The sequence below is a fragment of the Pipistrellus kuhlii genome, unplaced genomic scaffold, assembly GCF_014108245.1.
Source record: "Pipistrellus kuhlii isolate mPipKuh1 unplaced genomic scaffold, mPipKuh1.p scaffold_m20_p_11, whole genome shotgun sequence".
Lineage (NCBI taxonomy): Eukaryota > Metazoa > Chordata > Mammalia > Chiroptera > Vespertilionidae > Pipistrellus > Pipistrellus kuhlii.
Window position 1 is genome coordinate 4,775,126 of NW_023425416.1, and position 27,100 is coordinate 4,802,225.

The 27,100-nt window shown below is 40.9% G+C and overlaps 2 protein-coding genes across 9 annotated transcripts in view; both read right to left on the reverse strand.

Annotated features, from left to right (window-relative positions):
- The window catches only part of SLC25A26 (solute carrier family 25 member 26), a 125,163-nt gene that overhangs the window by 52,474 nt on the left and 45,589 nt on the right, over nt 1-27,100 (reverse strand). The window lies entirely within an intron of this gene.
- On the reverse strand, nt 3,999-4,753 carry LOC118715033 (EKC/KEOPS complex subunit TPRKB-like). The gene has a single exon (XM_036430594.2). The coding sequence runs from the start codon at nt 4,570-4,572 to the stop codon at nt 4,045-4,047; it is 528 nt and encodes a 175-aa protein (XP_036286487.1). The 5' UTR covers nt 4,573-4,753; the 3' UTR covers nt 3,999-4,044.

Below are 27,100 nucleotides of genomic sequence, written 5' to 3' on the forward strand. Positions count from 1 at the left end.
CCTTAACTGAACCCCTTTTTGTCTAATTACCATTCACACCTTGAATTCAGACCAATAGCAGCTTCCAGGAAAATACCATGATCTGACCCCAGATTAGATCTTTCCATGCTTCACCTTGGAAATACCCATTATATTCCAATTGTTAAATAATGTCTGTTTCACCTACCAGGCCGTGAGCAAGGCAAGGGCAAAGGGCAGGGACCACACTTGTTAACAGGTGTCCCCTCACGCATAATGTCTTGTACATATGAAAGATTGAGCGCACATTTGTATAAATGAGTCAGTGAACTAACCATCCATCCATCCATTCATCCATCCATCACACCATCTATAAATCTGACTCTTGAAATACAATCATGGGTAATGTGCATCACCTCACCTTTCCTTAGAATTTTTACCTTTTATTCTGGTTATCTTTTTACTGAATATATGCCCTAAGTCTGTCACTCAGACCTGTATGAGTGTTCTGAAAGGACACTCATGGGTAATGTGCATCACCTCACCTTTCCTTAGAATTTTTACCTTTTATTCTAGTTATCTTTTTACTGAATATATGCCCTAAGTCTGTCACTCAGACCTGTATGAGTGTTCTGAAAGAAATGTTTGTACTGTAATTGTGGAAACAGCAAACAAGACCAAGGCAAGGCAAGGTCGGCCAAGGCAAGCCTCCAGCAGAGAGAGAGAGAGAGAGAAATCAAAATAGAAGGGGAGGAACAGGTGGAAATCAAACTATTAAGGTGAGTAGTGGCATGAGGTATAGGCAGAAATAGGCAAAAAGTACTCAACTCCAAATTCCCATAAATTTCTCTTCACTTGTTATTAAATTTGGAAAACCTGGTTTTATATAACCAACCTTTCAAAGTGGCAGGTGCGTGCTGAAGTTTGACAACCACGAGGTAACGCGCAGAGAGAGCAGTGCAGAGCTCTGAGCAGCCACCCCAGCCTGCCTGTGAGACGCTATCAATTCCCAGGTGGAAGGAAGCTGAACGTCTTCTAAAGCAGCCGGCCTGCCTGCGGGGCTTATCTTCCTTGTTTCATTATCTTTCCTTCTCTTTAACTTAGCATATGCTTATAGGCCTGTGTGTTGTAACAAGCGTGTGGAATGTACCGGCATAGGGTACATTCCACACAGTAGGTTAGGGGTGTCGAACTCAATCAGAGAAGGGGCCAAAATCTAAAATCCAGCCTAAATCGCGGGCCAAATGGTTTACTGAACAGTCATAAACTGTCATTGTGATGGAAACGCAGCGGAGTGCAGTGATGACAGCGCGGTGCGGGCCACATTGCAAGGCCTGGCGGGACGGATTTGGCCCGCGGGCCTTGTGTTTGACACATGTGCAGTAGGTGTTGACTTTAAATCATGGTTTGCTAGGTCTAAACCACAAAGATGCTGCTCTTGGAAAGCAGCAGCAAAGAACCCAGCCCACTGCTTCCTGTCTCCTGGCTGGCATTTCTCACCACAGCCCACTGAGCAGCCATGGCGCATGCCGTTGGAATCCTCCCAGGAGAGCCCGGCTTTCAGGGGCGTAGGCCTGTGGGTCTGTGGTGAGTTAAAAGACCACATAATGTTACTGTACATAGTGGGACATCTCATCAGAACCAAGGCAAGTGAACACAGAAGAGGACGGTAACGCTGGGTCAGGGACAAGGGCACACACAGCACCTGCTGCGACCAGTGCCAAGAGGACACCCCGAAGCTGTGCTGGGAGGGCTTGTCCCTTGCTATTCTTCCCACTTCCTTGGTAGGCAGTCAAGGCCAGCATGCCAAGGGCAGGATAGGGGAAAATGAGAAATTCCCCCACAAAATGTCTTTAGGAATACAGGGGATAAAGCACAGAAGCCCTAAGCACTTCAACTATTCTACAAATGATAACATCCAAACCTCTTTATTCTCTGCACCCTCTCAAGACCCGCCTGAGGGACAGACATTTGCACAGCCTCATGCTGCTCCACAGAGAGCGGGAAGAGAGGGAATCTCCACTTGCGCCTAACGCTAATGCCGAGCAGCCAGTGACTTCCTGCTTCAAGAGCCTTATTTGCAATTGGAACTTTGCAAACAAGTGTTGTTTTTTAATATATTTTATTGATTTTTTTACAGAGAGGAGGGGAGAGAGATAGAGAGCTAGAAACGTCGATGAGAGAGAAACATCGACCAGCTGCCTCTTGCACACCCCCTACCGGGGATGTGCCCACAGACCAACGCTTTACCACTGAGCCAAACCGGTTTCGGCAAGAAGTGAGTTTTATAATATGAAATAATCTGTCATTTTTGTGTAATATAAACCATAATATCGTATTTAAAAACCAATAAGGTAAAAAAGAGCTCTGGGAGAAAGTTGTTCCTACTTAATAATAAAGCCTGACTAGAAATGTACTATAAAAACTTGTCGATAATGGTTTATCAATAAGTGTTTGATTTTCAATCATTAATAGGTGCTCCAAATAATGGATGCACAGAATGAAAACTTTAGGATAGTAACTGATAAGTTACTTAACACTGACTGAGTGCTAAGCTATCAACTGACTTACAAGCTAAAGTCACGCAGTATGTATAAAACTTCAGGTTCTAATTCAACATTCATTTGCGCATGCTTATTTCTTATTAAAACCACATGTTGGCACTGAATCATTTTATGGTTCATTTGAGACAAACATGCAGAAAATTGTGGGAAATAAACAGAGCACCAGAAGTCTGTTAAAGGCAGGATAACTCCAGCGCAGCCTCCGTTATGAGGCTTCATGAAGCCTACGCTAAAGTGTATCTGTGGCTGAGGTTTGTCTTAAGAAAACGCTGCAGCTCTATTGAGATTAAAACCGTAACAACCACTAACCAAATTTTAATTTTTATCCCAGAAACTGGAAAACATGGATCTGTCCCCAAATGTGCCACTCTGGCAAGTAATTAGGTTTTGAGCTAAAGACAATCGTGGCCCAAAAGACTCAGAAGAGCTTACTGCCTCCCCTTTACGTGCCTACAGATTCAGACGAGGGCCTGGCCCAGAAGACAATCACCAGAGAGAACTACGAGGACTGTGGGCCAGGTGTGGGGGCTGGGAGCACCCAGCAGGGCTGTGTCTCCTGTCTCTTCAGGACATGGCAAATGAACACTGGTCACCAAAAGCTTGGTTCCCTCAACTTCCTGTGATTTGCCTTCCTTCCCTTTGAGGTCCCTCCCAACTTTTCTTTACCAAGGATGACCTTTCTTGGCCTGAACATCAGTGGGTCTTATATTCTTATGGGGCCCTGTATGTATGTATGTATGTATGTATGTATGTATGTAAATTTGTGTGTGTTTTTCTCCTATTAATCTGTGAGGTACTAATGTGATTTTTAGACCAGCCAAAGAACCTAGAGGGTAGAAGTAAAATTTTTCCTCTCCAACAGACCTCATTACTTGTTTAGCAATTGAATGTGTGGCAAAACTTAGATGGTATCTTCAACTATGGTATATTTTAAGTTTTGTGGGTTAAAAGTTGTCCAATTAAAAAAATATCTAAAGCATGTATTGAACTAGTGAATCCTATATAATAAAAGGGTGATATGCAAATCAACCAAATGGAGGAACAACCGGTTGCTATGATGTGCACTGACCACTAGGGGGCAGATTCTCAATGCAGAACTGCACCCTAGTGGTCAGTGTGCACCCAGAGAGAGAGCAAGCCACAGCGGAGCTGACAGCTGGCGAGCACAGTGGTGGTGGCGGGAGCCTCTCCTGCCTCTGTGGCAGAGCTAAGGACGTCAGACATCGCCCAAGGGTTCCCATTAAAGGGCGCAGGTTGGGCTGAGGGACCCACCCCTTAACCCCCCTCCGCCGAGTGCACAAATGCCGTGCATGGGCCACTAGTAGTGAAATACTACAAAAGATTCCTTCCATGAAAGACCTTTGTTGTACCCTAAATGGAATAATTCCAGAGTCTGCCTCCCATACAACTATCTTCAAAAAGTTTAAATCAGGCAACCTTGTATTTTAAAGCAAGTTCCTTTGATAGTTCTGAATCTTTTTTTTTTTTATAAATGCTGAACATTTTTAATGCTTCTGTCATTTCACAAAACATCTTTTGTTGACATTCTACAAATGACAGCATCCAATAATGTCCCAATCCTTTCTTCTTGTGAAGACAGTTTATATATCTTTTTTACTTCTGTAATATTTGTTATTTCAGGAAGATTTTCCAGGGAAATTTGCTGACATTCTACCTTAGCTATTAGGTCTTCTTTATCTATTTGTTTTTCTCCATCTTCAATGCAAACAATTAGAACTGAAGTGTCATTTGCTGAGATACCGAATTTTTTCAAAGCCTCTGAAATATTGTTATTTGGGGACAGGTTGAAAATAATTTTAGTAGATAGAGTTCTCGTCTTCATTTTTCCTAGTTTGTAGAGATGAACTGCTTTGTTTGCTGCCACAAGTATCTGAAATGGATCGACAATCACTGTAGGGTTTATCAATGAACTATCAATAGCACCTTCCATGGCCTTTTTTCTCAAGTCTCTGGCATTTTTAACATCTTTAAATAACAGAAGGGTCACCCTGCATTCGGGAAATAGGTCCAGCTGATGCGTTAACTGCATTTCATAGGTAAGCAGGATTCTGACAGGGATGGAGTGTCGGGCACCCCAGGCGGTGCACTCCCGAAGGGAAACCGAGTCCCTCACTTCCGGCGACGCCCCAAAGCCTGGCTCCGGGGGCGCTTCCTAAACCGGGGCGCAGGGAGCGCCGGGCGTCATCTCAGAAGCCCCGGTTCCGGCGGCCTCCGGCTCCCCCGCTGGCTCCCTCCGGCCGGCCGCCTCCCTCCCGCCGGCCCGGCCCGCTCCCACCGCGGATAGTTCTGAATCTTAATAGCATACCACTGCTCAAATACGGCAAAAAGCAATGAAGTAGACAGAAAGCTAACAAGAAAGTGTGCAGAATATCCCATAAGAAAAACAACTTTAAAAAAAATGTAAAACCACCTTTACCATGGTTTATCCTACCCCACAGGTTAAATAACAGCTGGCTTCCTCTCCTTCCCTGTGATCTCATGTACCCTGTCTCTACCCACTGGGAACCCAGCTCAAATTAGCAATTCTTAAAGGAATACCTATAATGCAGTAAGCACTACAGCAGATGAAGAAGTGAGAGATGGAAATCCCATACAGAGGCTTCGAACTGGAGGGGATACACAACCAAGTGTCAGCACTCCACAGCACAGCATGGGGGAGCCCGGCAGGAGGTGGCTTGGGGGTGGGGAGGGAAGCCATCCTGGAAGTGACAGCAGGACTGCCAGGCCACGCCATGTTCTCCCAGTGTTGTAAAGGACAGGGAAGGCGCGAACAGAGAAAACGCGTCATCTGGGGGGCTTGTTAGAGCACAGACTCTGGGCCCTAGCCTACGATTTCTGACTTTGGTAAGGTTTGAGAATTTGTATTTGTTTCCAATCCCAGGGAATGCTGAAGCTGATGCACTTTTGAGAGTGATGTGCATGACCTGTTTGGGGAATCCCAATTAGTTTTCTATGATTGGAATACAGGTTGGCATTAATTTGTAAAAAGTTAGTTCTTTTTTCCCTCCAAAGAAGTGTTTACCTTTTTATTATTTTTTAATATCTTTTGTTCATTTTTAACAGAGAGGAAGGAAGAAGGGTAGAGAGTCAGGAACATCGATCAGCTGCTTCCTGCACATCCCCCACTGGGGATGTGCCCACAACCAAGATACATGTCTCTAACTGGAATCGAACCTGGGACCCTTCGGTCCACAGGCCAATGCTCTATCCACTGAGCAAAACCGGCCAGGGCTTACCTTTTTTTTTTTTTTTTTAAAGATAGACTATACACGCTTTAAAGATCATTACAATTGGGATAAAAATGGCCAATTCTGTCTAATAAAGAGGGAATATGCTAATTGACTGCTCCATTCTCCAAGACGGTGGCACCCACAGCCACAAGATGGTGGCACCCAGTCCCCTCAGCCCTGCCAAGCACCTGCCTCTGGAGTCCCCCAATCCCCTCAGCCCCCCAGCAGCCCAGGGCTGGCCCAGGGAGCAGGCAAGCCTCAGATTTCGGCTGCACCACCCAGAGCCGCCCCAGGCTCAGGTAACCAGACTGGCTGAGGCTTGCACTGTCGGAGGTGGCAGCAGCAGAGATGTGATGGGGCATCGCCTTCTCCTGATCGCCAGGTCGCCTCCCACCCCTGAGGGCTCCCGGACTGTGAGGGGGCAGGTCGGGCTGAGAGGCCCCCTTCAATGCATGAATTTTCAAGCACCGGGCCTCTAGTGTTAACATATAAAAGAATTAGAGGGTCTAATAATATTTTATGTAAAATATTTTAATATACAACAATTTTTTTTTAAATCAATGAACTTAGGGCATTTTAAAACAAAGTTTAAAGCTTTCATAAACTATATTTTAATTTTAAACATTCAAGCTATTTATAGCATTTCACACCTTCTAGGATGTCTATAATCAAAAATGGAAAATAAGCATTAGAGAGAAATCAGGACCCACATATGGTTTTGGTGGGAATGCAAAATGATGCGGCCACTGTGGCAGTCTATTAGTTCTTCAAAAAGCTAAACACAGAATTACTGTGTGACCGGGCAATCCCTCTTCTAGGTATATGCCCCAAAGAATGGAAAGCAGAGTCTCACATAGAGACTTCAACCAACGTTCAGTGTGTGCTATAGGCAGAATGCTTGTGTCCCTCAAAATCCGAATGCCCACTGTGATGGTGTAGAAGGTGCGGCCTTTGGAAGGTCATTAGGTAATGAGAGGAGCCCTTATGAATGGGATTAGTGCTTTTTGCTTTTCTTTTTTTTTCTTAATATTTTGTATGGATTACAGAGAGGAAGGGAGAGAGAATGAGAGAGAATCATTGATTGGCTGCCTCCTGCACGCCTCCCACTGGGGATCAAGCCTGCAACTGGGCATGAACCTCCTGGTTCATAGGCCAACGAGCAATACCAGCCGAGTGGGATCAGTGCTCTTTATAAAAGACTCCCTAGCTGCTTCTGCCAGGTGACGATACGACGAGACGTCTGCAGCCCAGCAGAGGGCCCTCACCTGACCATGCCGGCACCCTGATCTTGGGCTTCCAGACTCTAGAACTGCCAGCAATAAATCTCTGCTGTCTGTAATCCACCCATCTGTGGTGTTTTGCTATGGAGCCCAAATGGACTTGGACATTGCAGCATTATTCATAACAGCAAGAGGTGGAAACAACCCAAGTGTTCATCAGCAGATGAGTAGATAAACAAAACGTGGCATATACATACAATAGAATGTTATTCATCCATAAAAATAAATGAAGTTGTGATACTAGTTGCAACACAGATAAATATTGGGGGGAAAACATTGTATTAAGTGAAATAAACAAAACACAGAAGGACAGATATTGTATAATTCTCTTTTAGAATAAGCAAACTCATAGAGACAGAAGGAAATAGATTAGAGGTTATGAGGGCTTGGAGCGAGGGGGATGGAGAGATTGCTTAATGGTTCCAGAGTTTATGTTTGGTGTGACAAAAGAGTTTGTGAAACAGTTTTTGTTGTGAGGGTTGCACAAAACTATGGATGTAATTAATGTTACTGAATTAGACTTAAAAAGTTAAAATGGCAAATTGTATATTACATACATTTTACCATCCAAAAAAAGTTTAATCTCAATTATTTGTTCTAAAAGCCCACTAGAAATTAAACTGCTGATATCACGACTTTTATTTCAGTTTAACTAAGCCCTTATATTATAAAGACATGTCATATTGGTCCCGTTTTCATCTACAGTATTTATTTTTGTTTTTTATTTTATTTATCTTTATTGTTGAAAGTACTACATATGTCCCCTTTAACCCCGCCCCAGCCACCGCCTCACCAAGAAAACCCACTTATGAAAGACTAGTACCCTATGCCCGAGACCGTACGCCAGCAGCTCGCTGCCACCCTCCAGTAGCTGTCTGCCCGCTGCCCTGCCCTCCTGTAGCCACCCCCCTCATAGCTTGCTGCTCTGCCCCTTCCTATAGCTCTCTGCCACCCACTTGCAGCTCGCTGCCCCACCTTCCTACTGATCCAGTTGTTACTCTTCACTGCATAAACACCATTTGAATACTGCATCTTTAGTATATAGGGTTAGGCAACAGTTTTAACCCAATTTAGTCAGCTGTAACACTGAGCACTGTGACACTGAGCACTGTGACACTGAGCACTATGACACTCAGCACTGTGACACTAAGCACTGTCACATTCAGCACTGTGATTCAGAACTGTGACACTCAGCACTGTGTCATTCAGCACTGTGACACTTAGCACTGTGACACTCAGCACTGTGACACTGAGCACTGTGACACTCAGTACTGTCACATTCAGCACTGTCACATTCAGCACTGTGACACTCAGCACTGTGTCATTCAGCACTGTGACACTGAGCACTGTGACACTCATCACTGTCACACTCAGCACTGGGACACTCAGCACCGGGACACTCAGCACTGTCACATTAAGCACTGTGACACTGAGCACTGTGACACTCAGCACTGACACTCGGCACTGTGACACTTGGCACTGTTGACACTTGGCATTGTGACCCTTGGCACTATGATATTTGTCACTGTGATTTGCACCAACTGTGGCTCTCTTACACACTCAGAAGGCAAAGCTCTCCCATAACCCACTTTTCTTTGACTTGAGCTTTAAACAAGAATAACATTTTCACCATTTATTTTCAGCAAATTGCATCCTGGTCGGACAGCACAGACCCATCTGCACAGCTCACTGTTTCTTCTGATAGACAAAAGCGAAACACTACCGTGTGCACTAGATTTTAACAAATGTATGTTTTATACGCTGATCAAAATGCGCCCACAGGAAGAACTGGTGGACTAGCACCCAGCTGAGAACCACTGCGTAGTCTCACTGCTGCCCCGAACGCCTGACACCAGCAGCTGGCCTGCGGAACGTGTCAGATAACACAGGAGCGGAGTCTCTGTGGTCCAGAGTTCAGCCTGAGGAGGCAGGAATGTGCATCACGACTGCCCGATTTACCAAGAAAACGTGAATATCTGGACCTATGTTCAGAACCACTCAATCATTTTTTTAAATATTTTATTTATTATTTTTTTAAATATATATTTTATTGATTTTCTTACAGAGAGGAATTGAGAGGGATAAGCGTTAAAAGCATTGATCAGCTGCCTCCTGCACATCTCCTATTGGGGATGTGCCCGCAACCAAGGTATGTGCCCTTGGCCAGAATCAAACCCAGGACCCTTCAGTCAGCAGGCTGACACTCTATCCACTGAGCCAAACCGGTTTTGGCAGAACCACTCATTCTTAACATGTTCACTTAGTTTTAAAAAACTTTATGGGCCCAACATTCTAGACCACCGCTTTGAAATTTACGGTCTGGAAATTATAAAGGTAAATGAAGAGGTTCCATCCAAAGGCGGAACTCAGGGTGTGCCCAGCACATCAGACAAAGTACTAGGAACAGAGAATGAAGCTAAATGATAAGGCTCTTGGGTGAGGCCAGCAAGTTCCAGGACAGCTCTCCTACCGATGATGACTTCGTGACAACAACCAACCCTAACGAGCCTCCTCTAGGCCAGTGGTCGGCAAACTCAGTCCTCAGAGCCAAATATCAACAGTATGATTGAAATTTCTTTTGAGAGCCAAATTTCTTAAACTTACTTATTCTATGCCACTTCTTCAAAACAGACTCACCCAGGCCGTGATATTTTGTGGAAGAGCCACACTCAAAATGCCGAAGAACTGCATGTGGCTAGCGAGCCGAGCCGCAGTTTACCGACCATTACTCTAGGCACATGTGTCAAACACAAGGCCCGCGGGCCAAATCCGTCCCACCAGGCCTTGCAATGTGGCCCGCACCGCGCTGTCATCACTGCACTCCGCTGCGTTTCCATCACAATGACAGTTTATGACTGTTCAGTAAACCATTCGGCCCGCGATTTAGGCTGCATTTTAGATTTTGGCCCTTTCTCTGATTGAGTTCGACACCCCTACAGTAGGACTTCAGTTTCGGACTGTCAGGGGTGGGCAAAAGTAGGTTCACAACCTTCCCAACAACCTTATGAAACCCTCTTCACAGAGGAAGAAAGGAGATGAGCGAGATTAAATGCTTTGCCTAAGGACACGGGACTAGTGAGCACTGGCAGGGAGATCTGAAACCAGAGGGCGAGGCTCCCTTCCAGGCCACGCCGCTAACCTCAGCACCAGCGCTCAGGTCGCGTCTGCAGGTGTTACGTTCCTAGCTCCCACCATCTGCAACCACAGATAAAGTATGTCCCATCAATCTCAGTTCTTCATGCAACACTCCGATAAGAAAAGGCTAATACTCAGTGTAGTCTGTCTAAGCATGTATGGAATTGAAAGCGTTTTTTTCTAAGTGAAAATGTTAACCCTCTGCTCTCTAAAATTACACTGACCTAGCAGGAGTCAGTCCTTCCTGTTAGCTGAAGTTTTACTTTCCTAAATGATAGTTTGGGCATCTGCTTATGTAAGAATATATCCCCAGGTATATGTGTCACACTCTCTTACATTTAAATCAAAAGACATACAAGAATTGGCCGTGCCTTCGGACCACAGTGGGAAGAACCATGGCAAACATTCTAAGACCCACCTTCGGTTTTCAGTGTGAAGCTGTCCTACACGTGCCAGCCGCAGACATTCCACACGGCAGCATCCTCACCAACACTCTTCAAATGTATGTATTCAAAGTCCATAACGTTAGCAAACAAAATTATGCTTCAGATTTCACTTCATTTTAAAACAAGAGCTCCTGCTGTAATAAATACAGGGAAACTGGCAGTTTTGACTTAAATTCAAAAAAGAAAATACAATTTTCTCCTTTAATAGGAGCTCTCTTCTTCATGAACCTTTTTTCCATTTCAGAATCAAAGGCTCCGAGAAAAGATGGAGTTCTGTATGCTACTGTTACAGATAAAAAATTGGTCTAATATTATAAAAATATATAGACTTTAGAGACAAAAAGAAACTTCCAAGTATTTTAAATGTCATTATTCCCAAATCATCTTAGGAAACCAAACAAACTCTCATTTAAAAAAAAAGAAACATACTATTTGGGAAAAGAACTTTGCACACACAGAAGGTTAACAAGTGAGTTTAACAATATGCTAACACACGTATGTTAGCAATCGTTTTGAAGAAAGTGCTAAAAATATCAGTACTAGTCCACCTTGGTTTAACTGTTACATGCTGCAGTCTAAAATATGGGTTATATTTCCCATATTTCCTACTTTCTCTCCACTGTTCAAATATGGTTTTTGTGTGCGTGCATGGTGCGTGCATGCGTGTCTGTGTGGGTGTGGGTGTGTGCGTGTTTAATGAAGCAAAAAGGAAAGGAACACCAGGCAAACTCTCAGAACACCAGGCAAACAGGCATCAGCCACCATGGTGGTGCAGGGCCCCAAGAGGGCATACTGAAATGCCCGCTAAGTCTTGGATCTTCAAAACAAGAATCAGCAACAGCAAAACTTCATACTGACCCCCAGGTATATGTGTCACACTACTAAGAAAGTAGTATGTGGAATTTAATTGTTTAAACTGTTAAAGATGAGCCCTAGCTGGTATGACTCTGTGGATAGAGCATCAGCCTGCAGACTGAAGGGTTTTGGGTTTGGTCAAGGGCATGTATGTACCTGGGTTGCAGGCTCAGTCCCCAGGGTTCATGTGGGAGGCAATCAATCAATGTGTCTCTCTTACATCGATGTTTCTTTCTCTTTGTCTCTCCCCCTCCCTTCTACTCTCTCTAAAAATCAATGGGAAAATATCCTCAGGTGAGGATTAACAACAACAAAAAACACATACCACAAAACAGTTAAAGATGAATCAGAAAACATTCCTTGAAATATATGCAAATAAAGAAAAATTTTATTTGAGATTAATTCAGTATTTCCTTTAGAAAAGAATAAAGTTCAAATCATATTTACCCATGTCAACATAAGAAAAATGTGAGCATTACAAAAGATCTCCCCAACTGCAGTCAATGGCCCACTCACGCCAAGTACTATTGGTAATGGCTGAACTCCAATGTAACAACAACAAAAAAAACAGCCTAGAAGTCTACCGGAGTTCACAGTAACAGGATTTGAGCTATAATTAAATTTGATTAGTTTGGTTCAAACCTCAAGTTCAAAAGAATTATCAGCATGAATGGATGAAAAGCCCTTTTACACGGGCATTTTGAAAATATGAAAAGGGCTGACACAGCAAGCATCAAAGACTTAAAAGCAATTGACCCTCCCCAGAGCAAAGGAGAAAAGCTAACAGCTGAAACTCAGATGCTGCGTGCAAAGAAAATAAAATTCCAGATGCTTCAAGAAGCCTGGTCACTTATTAAATATTAAATACTATTATTTTTAACTGGTTTTTGCCCAGGGATAGCCAAATATGTCATCTGTAAAATGTAAAACTGAAGCAACTACATATTCCTTTTATAAAAAATTGCTAGCATGAGGAAGATGATCATCAAGGAGTTATGAGACATTCAAACAAGCCTGATGTTTAGTAAAAAACAATAACAAAAATCACCTATAATCTAAAAAGCCAAAGCTGTTTATCTGAAGAAAAGGAGCCCTCACAAAATGTATCATATTATTATTTGGAGATATTTAACCCTTTATTATAAAGGGGGACTTCTGCCAAAACCGGTTTGGCTCAGTGGATAGAGCATCGCCTGCGGACTGAAAGGTCCCAGGTTCGATTCCGGTCAAGGGCATGTACCGTGGTTGCGGGCACATCCCCAGTAGGGGGTGTGCAAGAGGCAGCTGATCGATGTTTCTCTCTATCCCTCTCTGTAAAAAAATCAATAAAAAAAAATATTTTTTTTTAAAGGGAGGGAGGGGACTTCTTACACATACTTGTGCGCACACACACATTTTTATTCCCTTTGAATTACATTATATTTTGGATGCATTTAAAAAAATAAAATGCAAAAAATGTTTTTAAAAATTATAAAAGAAAAAAAGTATAAGTAACCAGCATAATACATTCAGCCTATAGAACTTTGTGGCTGAGAGTTAAAACAGATTCAGAAGCAGTTTAAAATATAGTATTACAAGATTTTATACATATGAAAGTTTATTGAATGCATTTTAATATATATATATATATATCAAAATGTGCCTATACATATTCACACACATATCAAATGAACTGTATATATAAATGTATATGTGAATATATAACAATGTACGTGTATACATGTGTATACACAAAACAACAACAAACAAACAAAATCCAAGAGTCCCTTTTCAACAAAATGAAGCTAGTTAATTCCGTTTATGTACACTGCATTTTTGGATGAATTTTTATGTTAAAACTGCCATCCCTACCCTGCATCTATTCTTTGGGTCAGGCGAAGGGCAAAGACTACTCCCCAACAGATGGGAACTGTGTGTGCCAAATGAAGCAGGTGTGAGATCTCTCAAGGATGAAAGCAACTCAAATAGCCTGCCCTCCTCGCGCACTGCTTTCCTGACAGGTACAGCTCTGTCTTCTGAGATTTACTACAAAAACTCTTCTTGGGATCTCCCCTCACAGATGAGTAGTCTCACCGGTTTTCTTTCTTTCTAGGGGTTTTCAGCATGGAAAACAGTCAGGTCAGCACAGCCCTCACTTAACTAGGTAAGAAAGGCAGCCGCAGCAGACAAGCTACTGTGCCCCCAAATGCTCTTTTCTTCAAGTATTCATTTTATAAGCAAAAATGTATTGATGGAATTCTTTTATTCTGAAAACTATTTCAAATTATTAGTTTTAAAATAACTCAAATCCTCCACTAAGAAAACCACATGAAAAAAAAAATCAATCGTATTACTTTTCTTTTTGTCCATTAATAAACACTACGCTGAAAGTGACATAACCGTATCTTTCAAGAATTTCTCATTATATTAAAAAATTGTACAATTTATAAAAGGTTTTACTGGAGAAGAAAAATATTCATTTGTTTTTTGTAATAATATCAAACATTTTTCTCCAGTTGTAGCATTTAAGTTTGTTCTTCGTTCCAAATTAAAATAGAAAAAAAGATCTTTTAATTGAACTTGATAGCACCTAGTTCCATGGTCCTCACACTTCGGGAGCATCAGAATCCTTGGGGTGCTCTGAAGCACAGTGCTGGGTACCACGCACCTTCTTTCTGATTCAGAGGTCTGGGTGGAGCCTGTGAGTCTGCATTTTTAAATGGCTCCCAGGTAACGCTGCTGCTGCTGGTCCAGGCACCACTCTTAGAGAACCAATGATCTGGTCAATGTTTTCTTTCTCTTTATAATTAGCAAAGCTGGCAATGGGGGAAATGAACACTGCAACATGGTACATGGTATATTATATCCTTAACAAAAATAAAGACTTTTGATCCTTAGAATCAGAGAAAGTCAAGTATCACATGATCTCACTCACAGGTGGAATCTAATGAACAAAATAAACTGAAGAACAAAATAGATCCAAAGACATAGAAGCACAGAGCAGACTTTTGAGTCTCAGAGGGAAGGTGGAGGTGGGTGGGTGGGAAGAGATCAACCAAGGAACTTGTATGCATTTATGCATAACCCTTGGACACAGACAATAGGGTGGGGAAGGCCTAGGGCAAGGGGCTGGGACTGGCTAGAAAGTCAAAGTGGGGGGTTAGGGGGAGATGAGCGAGGAAGGGACATAAGTAATACATTCAACAATAAAGAGTTAAAATAACGATAATAGCCGAAACCGGTTTGGCTCAATGGATAGAGCATCGGCTTGGGGACTGAAAGGTCCCGGGTTCGATTCCGGTCAAGGGCATGTACCTTGGTTGCGGACATATCCCCAGTGGGGGTTGTGCAAGAGGCAGCTGATTGATGACTCTCTCTCATCGATGTTTCTAACTCTCTCTCTCCCTTCCTCTCTGTACAAAATCAATAAAATATATATTTTTTAAAAATAACGATAATAAATAAATGGACGTGCAGGCAAAGCAGGGCCTTGGACATGATCTAGTCTAAGAGTCAGCAGGCTTTCTGTGAAGAGGCTTTGCAGCCACAGTGTCTATGACGGCCACAGTCAGCGCCCAGGCGGTCAGAGAGGAGGCGGACATGAGAGTGGCGGTGCGCCAACACCAGTAAAGCTTATTGTAAATCAGGCTGTGGTTTAGTGAGGCCACAGGTCTACCAACCCTTTTAAAAATGAGGAAACCGAAGGCAGGGAGATTCAACAACTTTCACAGTGAAAGATACTAAGTGACATAATTACAACCAGAACTTGGGTATCCTGACGCATGATTGAGTAAAGAAGCTTCCGTTGCGGTAGTACAATATTTTCATAAAGGAAAGCCACAAAATGAAATGTGTTGTAAAACCTCATGTAGTTTAATGCCACCCCCCAAAAGAGTTTACTAAAAGAGTATATTAAGTATTCTCTAATTAATGCAAGACATTGTGACTTCACATTTCTAATTCTAAATAGGAGGCCTGCACAGTACTGGACTCTGGCTGGACTCCCGCACATGGTGTCCCTGCATCTTGCACTTGGTTGAAGCAGGGCCTGCAATGGAGCCTGCTGATCAGGGGATGTGGAGAGCAGGATTCAAGGGTTTCTCAGTCCCTACTCTCCTGGTCTTTCACCTCTCTCACCCAGTCCACTGTCCATCTGAGGCCTCTCCTTTCCAAAAGATTCCCAGTGATACTCAAGTTTTCCTACACGAAAGCCAGAGCGGTAGTAAATTGTGAAACTAGTGCACACTACTAGGTTTGCTCTTAAATCTAGTTATTAGATAATTATTAAAGTTAAACAGAATATCCAGTTAATTTAAAAAAGCAAATATATTATCTCTATCACACAGATGCTAAAAATGTGATTATATGCATATATTGATACATATGTATACATAAGCAATTATATGTGTGTATGCCTGCACACACATGTAAACTCATAATTTTTATGCTTTCATAGTTGCCTAAGCTTTTATTCTTAAAACTGACATTTAAATAAGTGAATATATTTTAGCAGCTAATAAAGTAAAATTGGTTTGCCTAATAACTATGCCAGTTTATAAAAAGTAATAAACCTATGGATACATGGAAAATAAAATATCCTAGCTTCAACTATCAACCACAAAAACATTTTCTCTGAAATTACTACACAGTTACAAGTTTGTATATCCAATTTAGGATAAGAGTGAGGGGCCCTAAGTCTGAGACCAAGTTTTAGACATGTTTGAAGTATCCTGAGCCATGCATGAAAAGCATCTGTTATTTACAGATCAAAGTAACCCTGAGCATCCTAAAACAAGCAGAGTGAAAAATGCCCAAATCTAATTTCATCCCTGTCCACACTCTCCTTTGAACTAATAATTCAGAGAATTGGTCAGTATGTTGAACTAATTAGCATGCTTAACGCTTGCCAACTTTGATGGCTTGATTCTTTAAGAAACAATTTTAAAAGTTTTAAAAACACACACAAGCAAATATGAGAAAATAGAAAAACTAGTCCAAGTTGACAAAGTCACATATGTTGAATAACACCTTAAAAACCCTAAGTATGAATGACATCTACTTGATGCTCTCTAAGCTATAAAACGGGTCATAAATGATTTGGGGTTTTGCTTTGTATAAAATGAATTGAACAATATTTATCTTCTCCATCCAGTCATTTTTCATGAGATTCAGCATACATCTAACTTAACTTCAGCTTGAGAAATCACAGTTCCTCATAAGAGATTAACACTTTGGTTTTTAGTTGCAATGAAAATAAGTTCATTCAGACATGGTAAGTGAAATCCCAAGCAGAGGAACAAGAGCAAAGTGTGTCCTTTACTATTGCCCCAGTAGAGCCTATGGATACATTAGCTATAAAGATTTTCCTAACATTCCCTTGCAGTAATCAATGAAAACCCATCATAGATAGGTTATTAAGTACTAATTGGAGAATGCTAATTAGCTACTGTCTCCATAATCTTTTCTGGCCCACTACCAGATGGATTTTTAAAAAGCTCTTCTATTTAATGTTGATATTTTAAGAAGACCCATTCCAATAATTTACATAAGAACATTACACAGAACCTTCCAAGAAAATTTCACCTTCGCTTGCAATTTTATTTTCCCTTCTAATTTGAGGCAAGAGTTGGGCACTTTAAAAAAGGCTAATAAAAGTCCCAACCCCAAAGGGGGTTCGGTACAGAATTACTGGCAGGAAGTCCAAGCTCAGTGTTCTAGCAGCACTGAAGTACAAGGTAAAAATATTCCTAAACAGCAGTTAGCATGTTTGTTTGTTTTTTTTAGAACACTTACCAAGATTGACAACACACCAATTCCTTTAATTGTCACTGCCTTTTTCTATTTTGTGAAAGGATTACCAAAAATTCAACTCATCCAGCAACAAGGAGTTACCCTAGACTCACTAATTATTCTGATACTTGCCAGCACTCTAGCACTTTCACTATTATTTCAGCTACTGATGACACGCCTCACACATGCAATAGGTGCCCTTCCAACCACAAGTTACAGAAGCTCTCTGAGGATGGAGCTTTGGTCTCTGTCTCGTCCACACACTAACTCCGAAGCTCTGTACCACATTCCATGCAGGTTTGGGGTGTGCTAAAAATAACTGGGCTATCACCTCACAGTATTTTTCTCACAAGCACAGTGAACTTCTTTTGGGCTGTAGGATGCAAAGAAAATTTCCTTAACCTGTCTTTTGCATTAAAAGCTTCACATTAATTCTGTGGTTTGTAGACTTTCCATTCTAAGAAGGCAGTGCTAGATTAAAAGAGTCAAACAATCTGAGTTCTTGGTTTACCTGCTCCCCAAACTAGCAGAGTGAGCTTGGTAATCATTTCAGATCTTGTGTTTTATAGAATATTAGTGGCCGGAGCACGAGTTCATGCACAATGAAAGAAAATTAATTAGAAAAAATATTTTAATATCACTATTTGCCCTGTGTCTATATTAAAAGTGTCAGAGATGAAAGAAAATTAATAAAATGTACATGAAAATAATATATAAATTGATGAACAAATAATAACATATGACAACAAAGACATGACATAAAAATAAAAACATGATATAAAAACATTGATAAAAATGACTGACAAATTGATTAAACTTATTTTAATATCTCCGTGAATACCACATTAAGAGTAAAAACACTTTCAGTGTGCCTAACTAATTTCCCTTGTGATGAAGTATTTACAATTTTTTTAAAAATATATTTTATTGATTTTTTACAGAGAGGAAGGGAGAGATATAGAAAGAGAGCTGGAAACGTTGATGAGAGAGAAACACTGACTAGCTGCCTCTTGCACACCCCCTACTGGGGATGTGCTCGCAACTCAGGTACATGCCCTTGACCGGAATCGAAACTAGGACCTTTCAGTCCGCAGACCAACGCTCTACCACTGAGCCAAACTGGTTTCGGCAGCATTTACAATTTTAACTTTAACACAAAACACTCTTCGAACTCGAGAGAAAGCAACATATAGCTGACCATGTCCAAAAACGGGTTCAGGTAGGGATATTCCTACTCTGTCTAGAATTTGTCCTCGTGATTTATTAATCATCATCGCAAATGATCACGGGAAACTGTCATCGAATTAATTTAAATGGAAGGCCAGTGTCAGACAGGGACAAATCAATTATTGGAATCAGAACAAACTTTCCTTTTGCAAATCCTGTTAATACTTCAGCTTTGATTATGTTAGGTCACACTCTTTTGATAATAAATCTAGTACCATTACAAAGACCCCATTTACTAAGACCAAATAATAACATATGACAACAAAGACATGACATAAAAATAAAAACAAATAATAATTTGTTTTAAGACCTCTCAGTAGCATGATGATTGCACCTACTTTCAATTTTAATTTATGATAAAGCATTCCTGAAGGAGTAATACTATTGAGAAATCTGATGGGAGGAAAAAACCAAGATGGTGGCATAGGTAAACACCTAAACTGCAGCCTCGCACAAAAGTTTCAAAAATACAACTAACAGACAAAACAAACATCATCCAGAACCACAGGAAAGCTGACTGACTGGAAATTCTACAACTAGAAGGAAAGAGAAAACCACAAGGAAAATTAGAGGAGCTGTAAAAGCCTGAGGTACGGAGGCATGGGTGCGCGTGCGGAGAGGATGGAGCCAGAGAGGAGGGGCAGCTGAGTGCCTGGCTGCTGTTCTCCAGCGGCAAGGAGATAAAAGCTCCAGACTGCACTGAACCCCAGTTCCAGGCGAGACCCTGGGGACCCAGGCTCATACAGTGGGAATCTGGGCTGTATAGCAGAATCTCAGGCAGCGGCGAAAGGCAGAGCTCTGGAGGTGTGTATGTGAATGTGTGCAGACTGTTGACTGTGCCGCTGGATTGCCCTAGTGAGGAGGAGACAAAAGCTCCAGACTGCGCTGAACCCCAACTCCGACTGCACCGAACCCCAGTTCTGGGCAAGAATCTGGGAATCTATATTCATTGGGGGAGAGACTAGACTATCTGGCAGCGGGAGAGACTCGAGGGTGCCTTTCTCTCAGAGGTGTTTGCAGCGAGTACCTAGGAACACTGAGACCCAGGAACCTCATAGGGCAGGGCTGACATGAAGCCAAGGCTGTAGGCTCAACCCTGAAACTCCACCCCATCCAAGCTGAGCACAGAGGCTTTTAAAACTTTGCAAGTCTATTCGAATAAGGCTGTCTCCCAGCATAGACAAAGCTGATCCTCACAGCCAATTGGCCTGGAGGTCAAATCCTCCCACTAATACCAACAACTATCAAGACTTAACGAAAACAAGGCTGTACATACAATCCACAAAGGGGTGCACCAAGAGTGTCCACCTCACGTAACTGGGGAGGCTGAGCCACTGGCCCATATAGGACACCTAGCACACAAAGCTACTTTACCAACTCAGGGAAGCAGCGAAAATGCAGAGACAAAGAAACAGATCACAAAAGAAAGAAATGGAGGAAAACAAACAACTGGATCTAGTGTTCAAAACCATGGTTATAAGGTTTTTCAAGAATTTCCTAGATAAGGCCAATAAATTTAGCGAGACCCTCGAGGATATAAGAGAGACCCTGGTTGTAGGTTTTTGCTAATCATCACTTTGACTGTTTCTTGCCACTCCCGTCTGGCCTGCATAGTTTCTGTTGAAAAATCAGCTGACAATCATATGGGTGCTCCCTTGTAGGTAATAAACTGTGTTTTCTCTTGCTGCTTTTAATATTCTCTCTTTGTCTTTTGCTCTCGGCATTTTAATTGTGATGTGTCTCAGTGATAATGTATACGGCTTTGAAGAACTTTGTCAAATATTTTCTTCACCAATCTAATGAGGAGAAGGGAATATGCTGAGAAACTGGTGAAGCTGCAGAACCAGCAAAGTGGCTGAATCTTCCTTCAGGTTATCGAGAAGCCAGACAGTGATGACTGGGAGAATGGGCTGCATGCAATGGAGTGTGCATTGCACTTGGAAAAAAGTGTGAATCAGTCACTACTGGACTTGCACAAACGGGCCATTGACAAAAATGACCCTGATGTGTGTGACTTCATTGAGACTCACTACCTGAATGAACAGGTGAAATCCATCAAAGAACTGGGTGACCACGTAACCAACTTGCACAGGCTGGGGGCTCCTGACACTAACATGGCCGAGTATCTCTTTGATAAGCACACCCTGGGACATAGCATGAGACCTAAGCCTTAGGCTGGTGACTTCCTGGTCGCCAAAGAGTACTGCATGTTGGAGTTACCTTTACCTTTTCTATAACTTGTATCTATTCATCCACTCGTATCTTTCATTTATACCATTCTTTCAAATAAAGTAATTTGGTACCAAATAATAACAATAATCATAATAATGGTAATGAATTATAATCCTTTATAATAAAAGCCTAATATGCAAATCAACCAAACAGCAGAACGACCGGTTACTATGATGCATACTGACTATCGGGGGGGCAGACACTCAATGCAGGAGCTTCATCCAGCCCACAGACCCCAGACTAGCCAAGGCGGGTGCCGGGGAGGAGCCTCCCCAAATGCCCTGCCAATTGCCCTGCAGAGGGAGGCGACAGTGGCGGCAGAGCCGGTGAGCAGGTGGTGCCAGGCCAGCCAAAGTGGGTGCCAGTGGGAGGGTGGGGGAACCGCCCCCGATTGCCCTGCCAGTTGCCCCGCAGATCAGCCCTGATCACCGGCCAGGCCTAGGGACTCTACCCATGCATGAATTTCATGCATCAGGCCTCTAGTTAATGAATAAAAAAGTCCAAAACTGTGGTGATAGTTGCACATATCTGTGAACATACTATAATAAAACCCATTGAACTGTCGTTTTAAATGAGTATACTGCATAGCATACAAATTATCTCTCAATGCAGCTCTTAAAAAAAGGAACCATGAATCCATAGGGTTACGTACTTAAAAAAAGAAGTTGGGGGGATGAAAGAGGAGAAAAGCTCTTCTTTACAAAACAATGACAGTTAATAAATTCAGAGAAAAATAACAGTATTAGGAAAATCAACATTTTGCAATCACCAATGTAATAAATGTTTCAGGCACAAAGCATCTACAGATATTAAAACTATTGGGTGAAAGATTATTGGGGAACAGGATAATCACATGGTCTCAGAATATTAACCCATAGATTACTTCTTAATAATAAAGGAGAGTTGGAGTATAGAAAACCAGAGAATACCAGCTTAATCAAATGATGAAACTGAACTTCACCAAGAATGGGACATATGTGTCCTCTAGTAAAATACAAGAAAAGCACCGAACAACATCCATGTAGTAATCATGCATGCACAAACATACAAATTTAATTTGAATATAATCATAAAGAGATCAGACAATTTTGATTATGGAGCTGTTTTCAAAACAACTAACTTGGACTACAAAAAAATGTCAATGTCATGGGGGAAAAGGTTGGGAAAAACCAAACTAAATGCCATGGCTGATCCTTTACTGAATCCTGCAGAGAGAAAAAAGTTATAAAGCTTTTATTTGTGACAATAGGAAGATGATAAATATGACCACATATTAGTTAATATTAATGTGTTAATTTCTTGGGCATGATAATGGTATTGTTATGAGAAGCATGACTCGTCTTAGGAGACAAATGCTGAATATTTAATGATGAAGTGTCAGGTTGTCTGCTACCTACCTAAAAAGTTTCAGGAAATGCGCGCACACACGCGAGCACGCGCGCACACACACACACACACACACAAGGGGAAAGCAAATAAAGCAAAATAGTAAGCACTGAATCTTCGGGAAAGAATGTATGTTTTAACTTTTCAAAAATAAAAAGCTGGAAAGGAGAAGAAAGAAAAAGATGCTTGTTATTCATTTTTAAATCTATTCACACCCCCCAACAAATAAAGGAAATATAGACATTCTTTTGAAAAGAGATTAAGAGTTCAAAGAATTCAGAGCCCAACTCCGCCTTCCATTAACTGTTACTGTTACCAAGTTGCAGCACTGTCAGTCTTCTCATTGGAAAACAGATAAACATTATAGGTTGACTGAGAATCATGACTGGATGTGAAGGGGTGCATACTTTCCAAGCACTCAGTTGGCAATAATGATACTTTTAGGATTACTATAAAGATTTAAGTCCCACTAGTTGGTTTGGCTCAGTGGATAGAGCATTGGCCTAAGGACTGAAGATTCGATTCTGGTCAAGGCCACATACCTGGGTTTCGGGCTCAGTTCCCAGTAGAAGCGTGCAGGAGGCAGCCAATCAATGATTCTCTCTCATCACTGATGTTTCTATCCCTCTCTCCCTCTCCCTTCCTCTCTGTAATCAGTGTGTGTGTGTGTAACGGTTTAGTGAAAAACATGGAAAGTACCTCATTTGGCAAAGAGCAGGTGCTGGATAAGTTCACTTAACTCACTCCTTCAAATACAGAAACACAGAAAAACAATGTGATGAGAACTTACCACATAGATTATTACCTTATGTCTAGTGTTTTCACTCAGTCAAAACTAGCCCAAACTTAATGATTAAGATCAATTAACAACTGTGTGAACCAACAGGTAAATCAGCAAGCGAGTGTAACTTCCACAAGATCTTGGTTGCTCCAGTAAGACGTATCAAAGTCTCTTCTAAACACAGATATTATTGATGCCTTCTATGGGGAAAAAGACATAATTTAGCCTTTGAAAAAGATAAACTTCCTCCCAAAGTGATTTTTAACTTGGTCATGATTCCATTTTTCAAAGAGAAGTATGAAATAATTCATGAGTAAACAATAGGGAAGACCTAACCTGTGGATCAGTGTCTGGGAGCATTTTATTAGAAAACTTGGATCAGTTTAAAAGTCTCCTACACACAAGTTTAATCACTTATTTCCCAAATATAATTAGGAGTACACTAAACTAATAAAATCTAACTGCTTCCTGATTAACATAATCCCTTCCTACTTAAAAAAAAAACCCATAAATTATTAACATAATTCCTTCCTATTTAAAAACAACAACAACAACAAAAACAATGAAACAGTTGAAGCCAAAGAATCATTATAAATAGCTGTCTCAAGTGTTATTAATAAGAACCTTTGTAAATTATATTAGGTACTAGAGAATGATAATTACCTGACCAAAGTATCAGGATACAATAAAGGCCTTCGAACAAATCAGCCACATACTTATATCTGTTATGTGTTATCATGACCTCCTTACATGAGGACAGTCAAGCACCACGTGTAAGTTTGTCAGAGGTGGAGCTGTGGTTAGACCCAGGCAGAGGGGCCAAAAAGCCATGGTCTGAACATTAAGCTCCAGGACATCCAAGACACAGCAAATCCAACCCAGGAAGGCAGTGAGAAGTCCAGTCACAGTGAATGACCACCCGGAGCAGAACAGGAAGATGGAAGGTCCCAGCATTCCCAAGGGAAAAGAAACTCAGTATAAAAACAGTATGAGTTTGAAATTGTCACACTTAAATGTATGAAAAAGGCAAATAATGCACCTCAAAAAAAGGCAAAGAAACTGCAAAGGGGAAAAATATAAAAGCAAATTCATTCCTTATATATCCAGCAAATTAAAATATCAGATACCTTTTAGCAACTGATGGAGTACAAGAAGCCAGTCTATTTGATTCTGATGTTGGAAAAGTCTCTTTCAGGGTGATGTGAGATCAATACAAAAGGAAGTATAACCCTAGCACACTACTTGGCCTGCTGATCATTCAAAAAGTCTCAAAATAATAAAACGCTAGTTACTGGTGTTCAACTTTTAGAATCAACCCAGAAAAATCAAGGAAGAAGTGATTGTGGGTGAAGAACAGGATAAAACTGTCAGCCATCTTGACAATCCAGGACCAAAGTATAGCTGAGAGAAAGTCAATTCAGAAAGTGGGATTTGAAAGTTAAGGATGGGAGGGTGGCAAAAAGGAAGTAACAGCCTTAACTTATAAAGAGCAAGTTGTAAGTGGGATATGAAATAAAAGACACAGATATATAACAAAGTTTCTAAAATAATCAGAGACGTGACAATTATATAACTGGAATGCTAAGATGACGTAGGACTGGGAGGAGCATACCAATAATGTGAGCTTAACCACACCTTCCATTCCAAAGACTCGATAGATTATATCTAAAACTGACAAATTAAGAAACAGATGTTTACAGATGCATATTATCCAGCAATACGGATGTAATAAGAGCTAAAAATAGAAGCAGTTAAAATAGGTTACCGCTAGAGAATGGGACTAGAATGGAGAAAGATGGAACAAGAGAATGTTACTTTTCATCATAAATTCTTCTCTATTACTTGAATTGTTACCAATTGCATATATTATTGTACTTTGATTTTTTTTTAAATTAAGAAATTAAGTTTTTTAAATTTTTACCTTAGATCTTTTTAAAAATAAATTATTTCACACAATGTCCAAATCTGACATTTTTTTCAGGTTTTTAATATTTGAAACAACTTATAGACTTAAGTGCTACTTATAGGGAGTTCACATACACTCTACAACCAGCTTCTATGGTGTTAATAACTTAATAACCAAAGTATGATTATCAAAACCAGCTATTAGTACTGCTGAAACTACCTAACAGCTAAACTACAGATCAGTTTTCCCCTAACATCCCTTTACCTTTCCAGGGTTTCTCACTATGTTTACTTGCTGTGTCTCCTTAGTCCCCTCTATATGTGACCACTTTTACTTTATTTTTCATGAACTTGGCTATTTTGTACAATGTCTCTCCATTTTGGTTTGTCTAACGTTTTCTAATGATCAGTCTGAGATTATGTACTTTTTGGCAAGAAGACTAAAGAAGTGATTTGTGTCTTTCTAGGTGCATCCTATCGGGGGTGTATGATGTCAATAGATCTTATTACTGGTGATGTTGACCTTCATCACTTGAGTAAAGTAATGTCTGCCAGTTTCTGTAACTGAAAAATTATCAGTTTCCCAGTTGTGCTTGAAAAATAGCTTGGGGGACATACTTTGAGACAGTAACAATTCATTTTTTTGACAGTTACACATAACTTAGCAGTTCTTATTTTTTAGAGATGCATATGAAGTTATTTCTGCATTAAATAAGATAAATGTTATTCAGAAATATTTGATTGGAAAACACTACTTATTATGGTTGGATTTCCATTTCTTAATTTGAACCATTTTTAAAGGTTTTTAAGTCAACTCAAGAGCCTTCGGATTCTTGTTTACTGATGTTTCTGACATTTAAAACACAGGCATTGTGCGCCCTCTAGTGTCTAATGCTGTAACACAACTTTTGCATCAAGTTCAGTAACAAAAAGTAGCATTTTCACATACAAAAAAAAATATCTTCTCTCTCCCTAAATTCTTTTTCACTAGTTAATAACTTAATTGTTAATTACTTGGTTAAGTACCAAATCATTTCAATGCCAAAGATTTTCAACTTTTTCTCACCCAGTGTGCTGTTTCTCAGAACATAAGCTGACACCATAGAAGGAAAGAGGGTAGCAGGCCAAATAAGCAAAAGTATTTTTAAGAACTTCAACAAAGGCTTGATGAAGGAGAGTCAATATTACTGCCCAATCAGAAGTGTCTCATTGTGCTTTGTCCAATTAGATAGCCCCATCTTCTTGAATCCTCTAATGCTCAGAAATTGGGCTCCAATTTAAGTTACCATATTTAGTCCACGTTTTACAAACATACTACCTCTTTATTTTCCTATGATTTACTAAAATATTCTGAGAGAAATGGACAGTGAATTTATCTAATACACGAGCAGGAAGCAAAGTGTAATAAGCAACACAGTCTGGAATTTTATAAGTTTAGCATCTCTGGGCCTATCAACGGGGCCTGACCAGAAAGGCGGGGCTGATCAGAAGCCCCGGTGGAGACCTGGAGAGAAATGGAGGCATGGCTGCTGGCCAGACTGGGAGAGAGAGGCAAATCCTGATCAAAAGCTGCCACAAAGGCAACACATCAGTCCCTGCTTCTCTCTTCAGGTCTCTCTCTGGCCCTGATTCGCAGCCCCCTCAGCAGTCAATTTTGGGGCACCACACCTGCAACAGAAGCCATCAGCGCTGGGTTGCCGTGTGCAGAACTGATTTCCAGTTGGTCAAGCCTCAGTCGTTACTGGACATTATGACCCAGGGTTTTTATATATTAGTATGATCCCAGGTTAATATGCAGCCAGGTAGTCAAACCCACAGGCAAACATTTTCAATAGTTCCTTTAAATGATTCCATTCAACCACAATCCTTGAATTGCACACGAAAAGTCTAGATTTCACCTTCATAGTTGGTTTTCTTAATACATAGTTTCTTGTTTAAAAAAATATTTTTATTCATTTCAGAGAGAAAAGGAGAGAGATAGAAACATCAATGATGAGAGAGAATCATTGATCAGCTGCTTCCTGTACACCCTCCACTGGGGATGAAGCCCACAACCTGGGCATGTACCCTGACCAAGAATCAAACTGTGACCTCTTGCTTCACAGGTCAACCATTGAGTCATGCTGGCTGGACTAGTTTCTTAATATGAGATAGTATATCATCCTGAGAATCTCAAGAGTAATTTTTGACCCATACAGGATTCACTGTATGTAATTTGCATATATTTGATGAAGGATATTCATCATGAATAGTTGTTTTCTATTTACATATGCCACTCAAAAATGTTTTTATCTATAAAATATTAATAGGA